This window comes from Sinocyclocheilus grahami, unplaced genomic scaffold (assembly GCF_001515645.1).
Source record: "Sinocyclocheilus grahami isolate Dianchi unplaced genomic scaffold, SAMN03320097.WGS_v1.1 scaffold1040.1, whole genome shotgun sequence".
In the NCBI taxonomy this organism is placed as follows: Eukaryota; Metazoa; Chordata; class Actinopteri; order Cypriniformes; family Cyprinidae; genus Sinocyclocheilus; species Sinocyclocheilus grahami.
In genome coordinates this window covers 266,887-282,613 of record NW_015506219.1, presented here as the reverse complement: position 1 = coordinate 282,613, position 15,727 = coordinate 266,887, and the positions used below count along the sequence as shown (strand labels likewise).

General features: G+C 37.9%; 1 protein-coding gene across 1 annotated transcript in view; it reads left to right on the top strand.

Moving 5' to 3' along the window:
* The window catches only part of LOC107566006 (THO complex subunit 2-like), a 98,855-nt gene that overhangs the window by 4,362 nt on the left and 78,766 nt on the right, over positions 1 to 15,727 (top strand). Inside the window, exons 4-9 of the mRNA XM_016251354.1 lie at positions 3,402 to 3,453; positions 5,159 to 5,229; positions 5,893 to 6,014; positions 6,149 to 6,167; positions 11,391 to 11,483; positions 13,963 to 14,135. Coding sequence (XP_016106840.1) covers positions 3,402 to 3,453; positions 5,159 to 5,229; positions 5,893 to 6,014; positions 6,149 to 6,167; positions 11,391 to 11,483; positions 13,963 to 14,135 — 530 coding nt within the window. The remainder of the gene's footprint in view (positions 1 to 3,401; positions 3,454 to 5,158; positions 5,230 to 5,892; positions 6,015 to 6,148; positions 6,168 to 11,390; positions 11,484 to 13,962; positions 14,136 to 15,727) is intronic.

The following is a 15,727-nucleotide window of genomic DNA, read 5'->3' as shown; positions in this document are numbered from 1 at the left end:
ACACACACAGCCATGCTTTACAGTCATTAATGCATTCAGTGTGAATTTGAGACATATTTCCAGAAGAAAACCGATTAGAGCTTTATCAAGAAGCTGTAACATGTCTCTAGAACAGACATGAGGCAAAATAATCACTAAGTAAAGGTGTAACACAATGTCTCTAGAATAGACATATGGCAGAGAAAAAAAAAGTGTGTATACAGTATGTGTATGCGGTGCAGAAGCAGCACGGACTCATTGTGCTTTCGCACCGGACACGTTTGCAGTCCGCGGCTGTTTACCACAAACACAACATTTATCCATTATTTTGATTTCAAATCCAAGCGTTGTTTCTGAAAATGCTTTTTCAGCATTGTGATTCTCTTTTATCACAGTACAGTAATACAATCTTTCATAGACATATTCACTTTGTTTAGCTACCACCACGAGTGCTGTCTATTACTGCCTTGTTTATCTAAAAGTGCACTTTTCCTTGTTTTAAATCTAGCCGAAAAGCCATGTGTTGACTGTGAAACAGTAGACTTTAATTATATGCATTTATGGTGTAATTACTAAATTTCCGTGTCAATCCATGTTAATTTTTATCGTGAATAATGTGCTGTCACTTTAATTCAGCGCGTGCAGCACAGCAGTAATAGACTCCATGCGGAAACGATCGCTGCACCGCTGCAGACGCACCGCTCCTAGAGCGCACTGCCGGACCGCAATCGCGTGCAGTGTGAACGCTCTGATCAGTTAACATGGGCGCGGACAAAATACGCACCACAGACCGAGTGTGTGAACCTGGCGTTACGTTTGTTTATCCCCGCCCGGTCCGTTCTGTTCTCGTGCTCCATTTAGGCGCGCTGCATTCTGATTGATTCGGATAGCATGCTGCGGGAGGATGGGGGTGCGGGAAATCGTGCTATAAAGCGATTTCGATTAATCGCACAGCACTAATCGGAACCGGAAAATTTCTAACGATATCCAACCCTACTGACATGCATGGTTTACTCGTCTTAATAGTTGATACAAATGTGACCCTGGAGCACAAAACCAGTCATAAGGGTACATTTTTCTAAATTGAGATGTATACATCATCTGAACGCTGAATGAATAAGCTTTCCATTGATGTATGGTTTGTTAGGATAGGACTATATTTGGCTGAGACACAACTATTTGAAAATCTGGAATCTGAGGGTGCAAAAAAATCTAAATATTGAGAAAATCATCTTTAAAGTTGGATTTTGACACACACAGACATGCTTTACAGTCATTAATGCATTCAGTGTGAATTTGAGACATATTTCCAGAAGAAAACCGATTAGAGCTTTATCAAGAAGCTGTAACATGTCTCTAGAACAGACATGAGGCAAAATAATCACTAAGTAAAGGTGTAACACAATGTCTCTAGAATAGACATATGGCAGGAATGCATTGGTCATAGAGCTCTTTGTGGCGTTGCCTCAGATGTTGAACTAGATTTGTTGCGTCAAGTTCACACGTACTCCGTCTGCAGTGCGTATACAGTATGTGTATGCGGTGCAGAAGCAGCACGGACTCATTGTGCTTTCGCACCGGACACGTTTGCAGTCCGCGGCTGTTTACCACAAACACAACATTTATCCATTATTTTGATTTCAAATCCAAGCGTTGTTTCTGAAAATGCTTTTTCAGCATTGTGATTCTCTTTTATCACAGTACAGTAATACAATCTTTCATAGACATATTCACTTTGTTTAGCTACCACCACGAGTGCTGTCTATTACTGCCTTGTTTATCTAAAAGTGCACTTTTCCTTGTTTTAAATCTAGCCGAAAAGCCATGTGTTGACTGTGAAACAGTAGACTTTAATTATATGCATTTATGGTGTAATTACTAAATTTCCGTGTCAATCCATGTTAATTTTTATCGTGAATAATGTGCTGTCACTTTAATTCAGCGCGTGCAGCACAGCAGTAATAGACTCCATGCGGAAACGATCGCTGCACCGCTGCAGACGCACCGCTCCTGGAGCGCACTGCCGGACCGCAATCGCGTGCAGTGTGAACGCTCTGATCAGTTAACATGGCTGCGGACAAAATACGCACCACAGACCGAGTGTGTGAACCTGGCGTTACGTTTGTTTATCCCCGCCCGGTCCGTTCTGTTCTCGTGCTCCATTTAGGCGCGCTGCATTCTGATTGATTCGGATAGCATACTGCGGGAGGATGGGGGTGCGGGAAATCGTGCTATAAAGCGATTTCGATTAATCGCACAGCACTAATCGGAACCGGAAAATTTCTAACGATATCCAACCCTACTGACATGCATGGTTTACTCGTCTTAATAGTTGATACAAATGTGACCCTGGAGCACAAAACCAGTCATAAGGGTACATTTTTCTAAATTGAGATGTATACATCATCTAAGCTTTCCATTGGTGTATGGTTTGTTAGGATAGGACTATATTTGGCTGAGACACAACTATTTGAAAATCTGGAATCTGAGGGTGCAAAAAAATCTAAATATTGAGAAAATCATCTTTAAAGTTGTCCAAATGAAGTTCTTAGCAATGTATATATACAATAAATATATTAACGGTAGGGAATTTACAAAATATCTTAATGGAACATAATCTTTACTTAATATCCTAATGATTTTTGGCATAAAAGAAAATATACCTGTGCTACTTATGACTGCTTTTGTGCTCCAGGGTCACATATGTGCTTTAATAAACAGCCAGAATGCTGTTAATGTGCATGCTAATGCTGAATTGTGCTCCCTAATATAAAGTGAAATGAATCTGTGCTATTCCCGTTCCAGAAGTGTTTGTGCAAGTCAGATTATTTACTCAAATTTAGTAAGAGTTTTGCCGAGGCTGACCGATTTAGTTTTTGCTCTTTAGTCTAATGTAACATGAGTGGTTCTGAATGCTGAATAAATGGTACAGAAGTACCAGCGCCTGACACATAAATGGTAATGGCACATTACCGTGCAAACACCTTGTGAAGTTCTGCTAGGACTCTTCCATCTCGGCACCCTCAGAAAGTCTGTCCTGCTGAGATGTGACGTCTGCTATCCCGTGTGTATCTCAATTAGGTTTTCTTGAAACTTCTCAAATCAGACGTTACACGCGTTCTTTGACAGCAGTAGCGACGTTTGATCTGTGCCGCGTGGACACAGAATCGCTCCACAGATTGCTTGGCTGCTGCCGCTGGGACATCTCATCCAGCCAGATGAAACTAGCTTTCTAAACACAGCTGAAGTGTACCAGTGATAGATCACCCACTTCACATCTACATCTAGTGTGCTGTCTGTCCACCGTCCTCCAGTGAACCGGAGTCTCCACCGGGAAAAAGAGACGTTGAAATTCTGTGAAATTGAAAGGCTGTAGAAATTTGTGCAATGTGCCATTAAAAGCAATTGTGTTTGTCTTTCAGGAGCTGCGGGACGACATGCCTTCTATTTTAGCGGATGTTTTCTGTATATTAGGTAAGCCCTGCCGTAAGTTTATGCATGCTGATGCTGATGAAGGGAAGTGTGCCAGACAGTGTCATCTCATTTGCCCTGGTGAAGTCGAGCCAGGATGCGTTCGTATGGAAGACGGCTTTGTTACGTGCATGAGTGAACATGCTTATTACACTGCAGTCGTGTGTCCACGTAGATGTTTGCATAATTCAGCTGCTGAATTTGAAGGAGCTGAAGAGTCTTACTGAACTTATTCTAATGAAGCTCTCATCAAATTCCCTGCTGTTCATTTGTCAGGCCCAGTGTGATTGATCTAAATGTTCATTTAATGTTGCATGGAGCTACTACAGCGCTTGAAACCGACAGAAAACACATGCGAGTTTGTTACCGATAAATGATTTGTGCCAGCAATTTGAGGACCCGATGAAATGGGGCTGCACATCACGATTAATAGCGATAATCATGATTATTTTGCTCAAATCATCGTCGTTTTAGAAATTGCTTTTTACAATTCTTATTTTTTACAAACTCTTTGCATTATGAAAACAACTTTCAAAAGCCTAACTATTGAAATTTCTAATATAAACGGCAATTCCAAATTATGTTAAAAATGTTTTTCTTGCAAACACACAGTTTTGATGTTTTCATTCGTGGTTTGGACTGTCATTCTGACGGCACCCATTCGCTGACATATAGTCATTACTACTAAAATATCCTTTGCAATGATAATATCAACTTACAGCTAACCACCAGCTAGTGTGAAATTGATTTTACTGGCCTGTTTAAAAAAAAAAAAAAGGTTAAAATACAGCATGATCATCAATAGTGATGTTAACAATATAGATTTTTCAAATACAATTATTCTGATTATTTGAAACCATTATATAATGCTCATTTTTCTCTGTGCTTTCTCACTGTCTCTTCTTTGCATTTAGTTTAAAGTGCAGTTGTATTATAATAATGTATTTCTTTCTTAATAGTAATACTTCTATTATTATATTATAAAATGTATTATTATATAAAAGAGCTAATGGGCCTAAGGAGTACACATTTTTTGTTGCCCTTATAAACCCTGCACAGACAAATGCCAACAAACACGTTTGTTGGGTTTCGTTGGATCAGTGTGTTACCAGTTTGTTTTCACCCAACTGAACTTGTTCAGTCAGTGTCCGTTGGTTCAGTGTGAACATGAGTTTTTATTCATAAACCTCTAAATCCAGCTATACCCGACTTGTTTGATGGCGTTTGTCTGTGTGTGCATTGTGAATAGGCCTTTATTGTATAGAAGTTAGAAATTCCAGTGTCATGAATACTAGAAGTTTAACAACATGGCAGTTGTTCAGCGGATGAAACATCTTTACAAAAAACCCCCAGTAGACAAAAACTCCAAAAACAATTTGTGAACTTTGAAAATGGCATGCAATCTAAAACATTTGTGCATTTGCATGCCGTTGTAATGACTAAGACTATCCCTCACATCCTCAATGACATCTATGTAAAATTGAATAAGGCATCTACCCTGACGAAGATCAATTGGATTCATTTCTCGTTACAAAGCTTATTTAACAGGCCGTCTAAAAGAACAGTGTGCACTTTCAAATAATTGCTGTAGCCATGAATTAAAATGGCAGTAGATGCACGTAACACATCAAGAATTGATTTATACGTTATGTATGTCTGACTTCATATGCATTGACGTGAGCCGCATGTGTAATTGTTGATTTTGCAGATATCGAGACTGGCTGTTTGGAGGAGAAACACAAGCGAGATCATTTTACCCAGCTGGTTGGAGCCTGTTTGGTGAGTAGAGCAGCGTGTGAGTGCGTTCATGGCCACTGTGTGGCAGTAATGCGCTTCGAGACGCGTCGCCCGTCTCTTCACTGCAGTTGACGAAATGCTTTTTTTTGCGCGCATACGTAAGTGGGTGGCCGATCCCCTGACTCTGAAGATTAGCTGCATTAGAGTATTGAGTGGCCCAAATTCTGTCCTCCAGTGAAAAATTTAATTGTAGCCACAAAGGGCCGCTCTCCTCCCCTGAACGAACCTCCAGCGCTGTGCTGGAACAAAACGAGACACTTTCACGGCGGCTGTGGGTTTTTGAGCTAGGCCTCAAACCGGAGCACGCTTCGCATCTTTGTTGTGGCAGAACACGACGCGTTTGTAATGGCAGTCGAGGTGACTCATCAAGATCTGCAGTGCTCCTGCTCTCTTCTTTTCATCTAAACCACTGTACGCCTGATTAGTATGCAAATACACGCTTGTTATTCAGTGTTATTAGTGTCTTATGTAAGTGTAGCTGAAGGCCATTGAGGTTGGATGTGGGCAGTGCTACGCTGATGGATGCAGAGATATTATTCCAGCGTTTTGATTAATTTAATACTGGTCTTATCCTCCTGATAGAGCTTCCACAGCAGTGTTAGTGAAGAGTGTCTAATTAAAGGCATTGTTGTCTGTCGTTTTCAGATCTGTGTTCCTGATGGTATGCTGAAGGAGAGATTAGATCCAGAAACGCTGGAGTCTCTGGGGCTGATCAAACAGGCTCAGCAGTTCAACCAGAAGATTGTCAAAATCAAGACCAAACTATTGTAAGTCACATTTCCTGCTGTTCCCACCACCTTAAATATGATTGATTGTCTCTTTCCCTGTGAATATATACAGATCTTGCCTACCTAGATAGCATTCTTTCTTAAACTAGTGTGTGGTTTGCCTATACAATCAGCCAGGTCATCACAGTCGAGGTATTTTTAGGTATCGTAGTTTAAAAACCTTCTAGGCCAGGGGTGCCCAAACTCGGTCCTGGAGGGCCGGTGTCCTGCAGAGTTTAGCTCCAACTTGCCACAACACACCTGCATTCAAGTTTCTAGTATGCCTAGTAAGAGCTTGATTAGCTGGTTCAGGTGTGTTTAATTGGGGTTGGAGCTAAACTCTTCAGGACACCGGCCCTCCAGGACCGAGTTTGGGCACCCCTGTTCTAGGCCATATAGACTACAGGGTGCCATGTAATCAATCCATGGTAAAACCGTTTGCCAGCATTATTTCAATATTTTTTAATAAGTGTGTTTAACAGTGGAATTCCTGGTGAAAGCTGCATTACCCATAATTCTACAAAGAAATCTCCAATAAGGGAATCGAATTAAGCAAATCACACCAGAAGAACTCTTTAGCACCGCCCACTTCCATGAAGCACTGCAAATTACATAAAGTCAGTCTGCATCTGCTCTCAAGCTTCATAAATGTTTGTGGTGTGAATCTTCATTTGCCTCAAGATTCGATTACGATTCAGTGGTTAATGAAATGATTATAAAACAATCGTCTTGACCTTCAATATAATAATTTTTTTTTTTTTGGTCTTGTTAATAAAAAATGCGAATGACACTTTTGAACATAAAGTATTTTCTTATCAACTGAAACCCTGTTGGAGATTCCTCAGAGCTCTAATTGGGATGAAATAGAAGTATGTTATTTTTATTGAAATGTAATCATCTGTCCACGTCCATGTTGAAAATGATGTGCATGTGAATCATTCTGAAAGCTCAGTGGAGTATATTCTTCAATAAAACAGTCTGCGCTGTCACAGAAATGAGACCGCGAGAAACACAGCTGGTAATCGTATATCGATACTCAGGAAAATGAGTATTGAAACGGCTTCAAATATTCTGAATCAATATAAAATCGATATTTAACAGCACTAATATCTAAACATGCTGCACGGTCTGAGAGAACAGCATTAATGGCTTGCATTAAAGCAAATTGAATTGTAACTTCTTTTGTGTGCGATCATTTGCATCTGAAGTGCAGAGGTTGACCTCTGTTGAACTGTGATGAGTTCAGATGACACTCACTGGGTAAAAATGTGCTCAAATATCTGCTTTTTAATGACGTTTGATACATTCTGAAGCACCGGCTGCTTCTCTCCCTCTGCCATGTTTCTTTTCTATGAACATCAGATTTTAAGTGCTTAGCTTCCAAAGGACATGTGCAATTTTTATGAATATATAATAAAAGTACTCTGTTTAGAATAAAACTGTATGTTGATATGTATGATATTTTATTTTAAAATACTTTTTTTTTTCTTCATTGCCTGGTGCTGGGTGATTTGGATCATAGCCTATAACCTATAACTTAAAGCAGTTTTTTTTTTATTCCTCATGGGTTAAATAAATGAGGAGAAAAAAACTTCCTAAACTAGCACTGCTGAAAATGCAGGAACTGTTGCACTCTATAGCCAGTCTTGTCTTTTAAGAACTAGACTATAAAATCTGTTAGTGTTAACAGGAGACTGGCATTTCTAACCTCAATGCAGTACCTTGAAAATTATCAATATTCGATAACATAAAAAAATTGCCACAGTGTTATGGTTGATTTGATCAGTATCTAATGTAATACACTTTTGAACATAAAGTATTTTCTTATCAACTGAAACCCTGTTGGAGATTCCTCAGAGCTCTAATTGGGATGAAATAATAATAGAAGTAATGTTATTTTTATTGTAATGTAATCATCTGTCCACGTCCATGTTGAAAATGATGTGCATGTGAATCATTCTGAAAGCTCAGTGGAGTATATACTTCAATAAAACAGTCTGCGCTGTCCGCGAGAGACACAGCTGGTAATCGTATATCGATACTCAGGAAAATGAGTATTGAAACGGCTTCAAATATTCAGAATCAATATAAAATATAAAATCGATATTTGACAGCACTAGTATCTAAACATGCTGCACGGTCTGAGAGAGAACAGCATTAATGGCTTGCATTAAAGCAAATTGAATTGTAACTTCTTTTGTGTGCGATCATTTGCATCTGAAGTGCAGAGGTTGACCTCTGTTGAACTGTGATGAGTTCAGATGACACTCACTGGGTATAAGATAAAATAAATGACTATATCATGATATAAATTATTCTTATCATGAAATAAGATTTGGCTTTATCCTTTTAGCTAACTTAGATCTCTACATACCTGTAGGCTCGGTAGTTGCTCACCATTGTCCTGTTAGTGGCACTGGCATGTGATTGTTATTATTATTTATTTATTATTTTTAAAGGGGGATGAAATGCTTTGTTTTAATAGATAAAATAACTATGATCTCCATTTGGATCATCTATTCTTAAGTTACTTTTCCTGTTGTTCAATGGTTTTGTCTAGGGATGCACGATATTATCGGACCAATATCGGAATTGGTCGATAATGGCTTTAAATGTAAATATCAGCATCGGCCCGATATGAAAAATAATGCCGATATGTCTTGCCGAATAGAGGAATAGGTTAACTCGCATGTGCTCAGGTTGTGCTAGTGATTAGATCCCGACAGCAGTGTGGCTCATTCTTGAAGCAAAGTTTTGCCTGAATTATGATTATATTCACTGTTTTAGATCGCTGCATTTAATCTGAAAATGCAGGTACAGAATGATGCATTTGGTGTGTGATCGAGTGAACAGTAATAGCACGTGCAGTAAGGAGTTTTAATTCTGAAGGGGGTGCTGTTGGCCTACTTCTAATAAAATGAAAGCAAAATACACAAATAACATTTAGACTGCATTTCTGATTAAATAAAGCAGTAATTGATGCCATAAAATCATGAGTATGTTTTGATTTAAAGGTCAGAAGCTATAGCTTGCATGAACAAAACCAAAAAATCACAAACAAGACACTTAAATTAAATTATATATATATGGATTTATTCATTAATGTGCAATATGCTATATTTTTTAAACAAATTATGAGCTCTAAAATATTTTCAGAATTTTTAGAACTCTTTTGCTTTAGACCATTTACAAATGTTAAATCTTAAAATAAAATGTTAAGGTTACCACTGCATCTTTCAGAAAATAAAATGCAGTGATTAGTTTATTTATATTAATTTTTAAATCTTCAATGTACGGTCATTATAAAATAACTTTATTATTGTTTATTTAATTCTAGCAAATAAGTTCTTGTTAAAAACTAACCAAAATTAAAAATAATTGTATATCGGCATCGGCTATCTGCCAAATTGAGTTGAAAATTATCGGCATATCGGATATAGGCAAAAATCCAATATCGTGCATCCCTAGTTTTGTCATAGTATTGGTTCAGTAGTAGTATCGTGACAACACTAATACACAGACATGTGACAGAATGCTTTTGCTTCAAACCTAGACAGTGTGTGTTATGTGTGTAACGGGGACTTGGGGCAAAAATGCCACCAAAATTAGGAAAATGTCTGTCCAAAATGAAACTGAATCTATTACAGCTGTCGCTTATAAACTGAAATGTGAAATATTTTTTACACATTTTGTAGTATTGAGTAGGGATGTAACGACGGTTAAAAATCAATACAAATGTGAGACGATTCAAATCGGTTGAGATGTCAAATGAATCACGATGGGAGTTTATACGAATGCGTCTCTGAGGGGAACTGACTGTCTTTAGAGAAGTTTAGATGGTATTTTCTTTTCGTCTTTTCTTTTGTGTAATGGATATTTAAATAGTGTTCATAATGGCAGGGCTGCTTTGTTTACAGCGTTAACCAAGGAAACACTATATTGCTGCTGTTCCAAAAGCGCCACCTGCTGTCTGAGAGTGAATCTGCATCTCATTCAGCTCATCTGCTGTTCTTGTTTCATGCAGGTGTTTTATGTAGTATACTGTACTTTACTGTATACTGTAGTCACAAAACTAAAGTCAGACCATTCTGTTTTTGCTTCAAATTTCAAAATGATGCAATCTAATTTAGATTAAAACTGCTTATGCTACATGTGTGCAGCATCTTTGTTTGGATTTGCCTCTAAATTTAAATGGAAAGAGCACAGACAGGGCTTTATTTTAAATTTTTTTATTTGTGTTATTCGTTTGATTTGGGGTTTGTTTTAAAATTTCAATTTAGTTTTGTTATTTGACATTTCAATTTCGCAAAGAAATGAGAAATAATGTCTGAGAAATAATAAAAGGACACCCTTTCATTTATAATTTGTCTTAAATCTCATTTTGTTGAAAAACATAGTGAGAAAATCGTATCGCGAAATCGGTATCGTGAATCGTATCGCATCATGTGTTGAGTGAATCGTTACATCTCTAGAATTGAGCATTACAACCATTCGCACACGTTTCTGTTTTTCATGCTTTCATACTTTCGTTAAAGTAACCAATGTGAAGTCTTAATTTTCTCATGCTTAAAAACCAATAAACTAATTCATAAATGGTTGTGAACAATGATGACAGTAATGGTTTTTAAATGGTTTAAAGACTTAGTGTTTTTTAAAATAATAATTTTAAATAAATGATACATTTATATTATGTATGAATGTTGTTGTGTACATTGAGTAAATAAACATGCCATGCCAGCTTCTGTTCCACCTTTGCAGTGTAAAGATGGCTTACATTTTATTGGTATCAGTCTATAGTATTCTGATTGAAGTAATTGATTAATTTTAAGTATTTTATAAGAAGACAACTCTGGTACATTTAATACCGTCATTATCAAACAAACAAAACAAAAAAATCAGAAATCAACTCCACGGGGACAAATATGGCCTCTTATTGAAAGTTCATTTCTGACCCTCATGTATAAATGTTGAGTCAAAAATTGCTTTCAGGTTAGGCATGTTCGGTTTTAAAATTTCAGAAATATTTCCAGTCATTGTTTCTGAACATTTGACATGGCAGTGCAGAGTATATCTGTTGGCATGGCAACTGTTCTGATAACTCTGCCTTTAGTTTTAGTTCATGTTATTGTGCAGTAATATTCACTGACTCATACAAGATGACTGCTGTCAAGTATGATTTTCTGTCATAACTTTTATTTTTTCCAGATGAACAAAAGTAGTAGGAATCTGCTGCGGTCAAATACTCAAAAGGAATAGAAAAGTAATCTTTTGCACATAGTGAACGTTATATTGCGCAGCTGGGTTTGTTCGCCCTTCTCTTGGACAAGATCGCTGTCTGTAATCATGTTCATCTGGTGTTTTTTTTGGTTTCCACAGGAGCCTAATGGAGAAACGCCATCATCTCTGTACCACATCGCTGCAGCTCTTCTTCAACACAACCTCATCGCTCTTGAAGACCTCTACGTTCATGTAAGTGGAAGAGTCGTGTCTGGTGGAGTAGTGTAAAAATGTGACGATACCGAACTTTTTGCAGTGCTAGTAGTGCTGAGTAGTGATTTGGCAGCTGCTGCATTTGTGTGAGTGCAGAGAAGGTTTCTGTTAGGATGATCGAATTCTGTTTGATCGGCAGACATTTCTATTGAGGGCATTATTACAGTGGTTGATGAGAACCTTTAAATTAGTCTCTATACAGAAGAAATCTGTTCAAAATGGCATAATTGTTTTCCTGAAAGTTCTGAATGCTTGGGTCATTCCACGAAACTGGTGCCTTTTGAGAAATAATCAAACATAGATTTAATGTAACGACAAATAAATGTGCAATTTTAAAACATAACAGTGTGTTTTCATCAATATCACATCAAAAAAAGTTAATTCAATATTGTTTTAAATAATTTAAATAGCATTTATGCTGATAAGGGTAAGGTTTTTGGCCTGTCCCTCACTATGATTTTTCTTTTTCAGCAGGACTTTTAATTTGCAAAATGATATAAAAATCACATTTGCATATTGTTCTAAATATAGTCTCATTGTTAAAGGGGTCATATGATGCTGCTAAAAAGAACATTATTTTGTGTATTTGGCGTAATGAAATGTGTTTATGTGGTTTAAAACACATTATTTTCCACATACTGTACATTATTGTTTCTCCTCTATGCCCCGCCTTTCTGAAACGCGTTGATTTTTACAAAGCTCATCGGTCTGAAAAGCGAGGTGTGCTGTGATTGGCCAGCTATCCAGTGCGTTGTGATTGGCCGAATACCTCAAGCGTGTGACGGAAACAGTGTTGTAAATACAACTTAACCACTGATTTCTAGTCGTGTCCTCTTTTGGAAGACCAAACAAAGTATTTTCGCTTTCGCAACGAAACACACTGCGTCTTCACGACATGGTGGCGGCGGTGGCAGCAACAATAAAGTTACGCCTTCTTTCTTTGTGTGAACATTTGGGGGGCGTTATGCAAATCTTCCCACATAGTGATGTAGGTAGGTGTGGACGAGCCTTAACTTTTATAAAGAATATCTCTGGGTTTGAGACTTTAGTCTTTGCAACTTCAGGGATCTTATCTTTTCACGAACAGCTTGTAACACTCCAAAGAGAAAGGAAAACTTGAAATCGCATCATATGACCCCTTTAAGCAATGTTTTTGGCACAAGTATGCATTTTTTCTATAAAATATAAATCATTTTATTGGTGTCCACTGATTTCACATCAGCCCTGTTACCCTCATCAAAAATAATGTACATTCAAGTGACATCAGTACTAGGAGGTTTCATCATCTCTCAACCAGGATTCCTACACTTAAAACACAAGCATGTTTCAGTTAGTTGCTACGACAACATTTCTCATTAGAGTTTTCATCTGGTATTTTATTAATTTTCTCAGTTTACAAAACTAACACTTGCAGAAGAGTTTAGAATAGTTTTATGATGTAATAGTATAAATGCATGTAAATGTCAGTGGTACATAAATGGCTTTTGCTGGGCTGATCAGACGCTTGATTACAGCAGAGCATGTACAGACACTCAGCATGCACTGCGTCTGACAGCCTCGGATTCACAAAATGCACTTCCATATGCAGAGATAAGCTGCGGTTTAGCCATGCTGTTTACTAAGTTGATGATTTAAATGAAACCAGCAGCGTATACTTGAAGAATATGCATACAGAATGCACACAGGGCTTTAAAATCCTGAGAAATAGCAGCAGTAGACATTAATAATGTTTAATTATAATTCTCACTTCAGTTCATCATTTAAAAGTATGTACTTTATACGCTTAAATGCAGCCTTCTTGAACATGAGACTTTTCAAAACGCTTGAATAAGGACAAATTGAATTAAAAATGACCATACGTATATATTTATTCCTAATGAATCAGAGGGTTGTCCCCTTGTCTTACTTAATGTAACTAAATAAAACAGTTTCGACCAAAACTGTTTGTCATTTAAAGCATGTTAAATTTGCTGAACAATTTGCATGGAAAGCTTGTGTCAGGGACATCACTTTTGCAGAGATTAAATAAAGAAGACAAGTTTCAAAACAGGTTTATATTAAAGGCAAAGAATGCATTGTGCATATAGTTTCATGTGGTCTGATGCTTTGACAGAGTGCTTTTACGGTGCATTGTGGTTCAATGAGAGAATTGCGCATGACAAGGAATGAAACAAATGAATCAAAAAAGTTGTGAGTTGCAGCCTAGTTGAAACTTCTTTTTCCACCTCTGACTGAATATATGAGAATCCGTATTTTAGAGCTGTTGTTGTGGCTTTGCATTAGTGTGACTTGTAAGCTGTATGAAACAACACAGATGGTGTGCGTGTCATCTGTCTCTGAAGATAAGAATCCCCTCAGACTCCTCAGCAGAAGAGATAATGAACAGAGGAGCGTGTAATGATGCCGTATGTGGAGGTGTGTCCTCCGCTCCTCTAATCTGTCTCTCCTCTCATGTCAGCCTCCTGATAACCAGAAGCTGGGGCTGCTGGAGGCGCTGCTGAGGATCGGTGACTGGCAGCATGCTCAGAGCATCATGGATCAGATGCCAGCTTTCTACGCCACCTCCCACAAGGCCATCGCCATCGCACTGTGCCAGCTGCTGCACCTGATCGTGGAGCCGCTCTACCGCAGGTACGGCTTTCAGACGCACGCTCTGTCCTGGGCCTGGAACAGCATTTGCTGTTGGTTTAAGTATGCTCACGGTCAACTACTCAGTGAATCGGTCCTCAGAACAATGCACACCTGACTCACTCATTGAATCACTGATTTGTTATGTTTGATTAGAAGTGAACAGGGAACCATTAAAGGGCCCTATAAACACAGAATTGGAAATGCGAACCAATGGATTGTCAAGAAGCTAATGTGCTAATTGTTTAAAAATCTAAACAATTAAGATATCAAGTATTTTTATTGAATATTAATGTAATTATATATAATAAGGATGCACGATATTGGAATTTTTCCGATATGCCGATATCTTTCGACTCATTTTGGCCAACACCCCCCATCAGATTAAAACTCCTTACCGAATGGGCGTTAGGACCTGGGGGAGGCTGCCGCTGCACGTGCTATTTAGGGCTGGACAGTATATCAATATCAATATGTATTGAGATATATTTTTTTTTTCAATAATGGTTATATGGTTTTTAAACATCTCCGATATTTATAATATATATATTTTTTAATAGTGTTCCTATCGATATCGGAATTATATTGTATCAACTGAAATTAAGAAATATATCATGATATAAATTTTTGCCATATCGTCCAGCTCTAGTGCTATTACTGTTCACACACCGAACGCGTCATTCTGTACGTGCTTTCACAGATTAAAGGTGTAGCGTCTGGAACACTCCAACACACAATATATATTTTGTTAGCTAGATTTCACAAATACTTTGTAACACCCCAGGACGCCGAACAAGACCCTGGTTTCATGGTAACCCGATACATTTACAACCTTGTGGAATGCGAGCCGGCTCTCATTCTGCTTTCTCCAGAAACAAAGGGACACGAATGCACAGGAGAAATGGACTTTTCTACTAATTAATTCATAGGAAAACCTTCTTTGAATGAACACCCATTTTCTTCAGGCCAGTGTGTATATTATTGCTGTGTTGTATTTAATCTGTTGTATTATAGACTATTTTTATTCATGCTTACGATAAACCACCTTTTCACTATATGTAATCTTACCTTGTTTAGTATCTATGTTATAGTACATAGTTCGATTATGGCATACGTCATTACGTCCCCACGCGACACCATCCGACTGTTTACTCTATCATACACCGAACGCGTCATTCTGTACGTGCATTCTCAGCAGCAATCAAAATAGTGAATCCAATCACCATTCAGGCAAAGCTTTGCGTCAAGAATGAGCCATAATGCTGACGTGATCTAATCGCTAGCCCACCCTGAGCATATGTGAGTTAATGTATTCCTCTTATCAGCAAGACATATCGGCATAATTTTTCATATCGGGCCGATGCCGATATTTAAATTTAAAGCCATTATCAGCCGATTCCGATATCAGTCCGATAATATCGTGCATCCCTAATAGATAATCAATATAAAAGGATTCAAAGCTGAAATGGGAGGTATAGCATTTTATAAACCTTATTGTTTTTATGAAAACCTTTATTATTGCAAAGTTGACTTTTTCCGTGTTTTAAGTGCTATTAAGTGCTTTTTTTGGTAAGCCTTTCTCTGCAAGCTTGTGA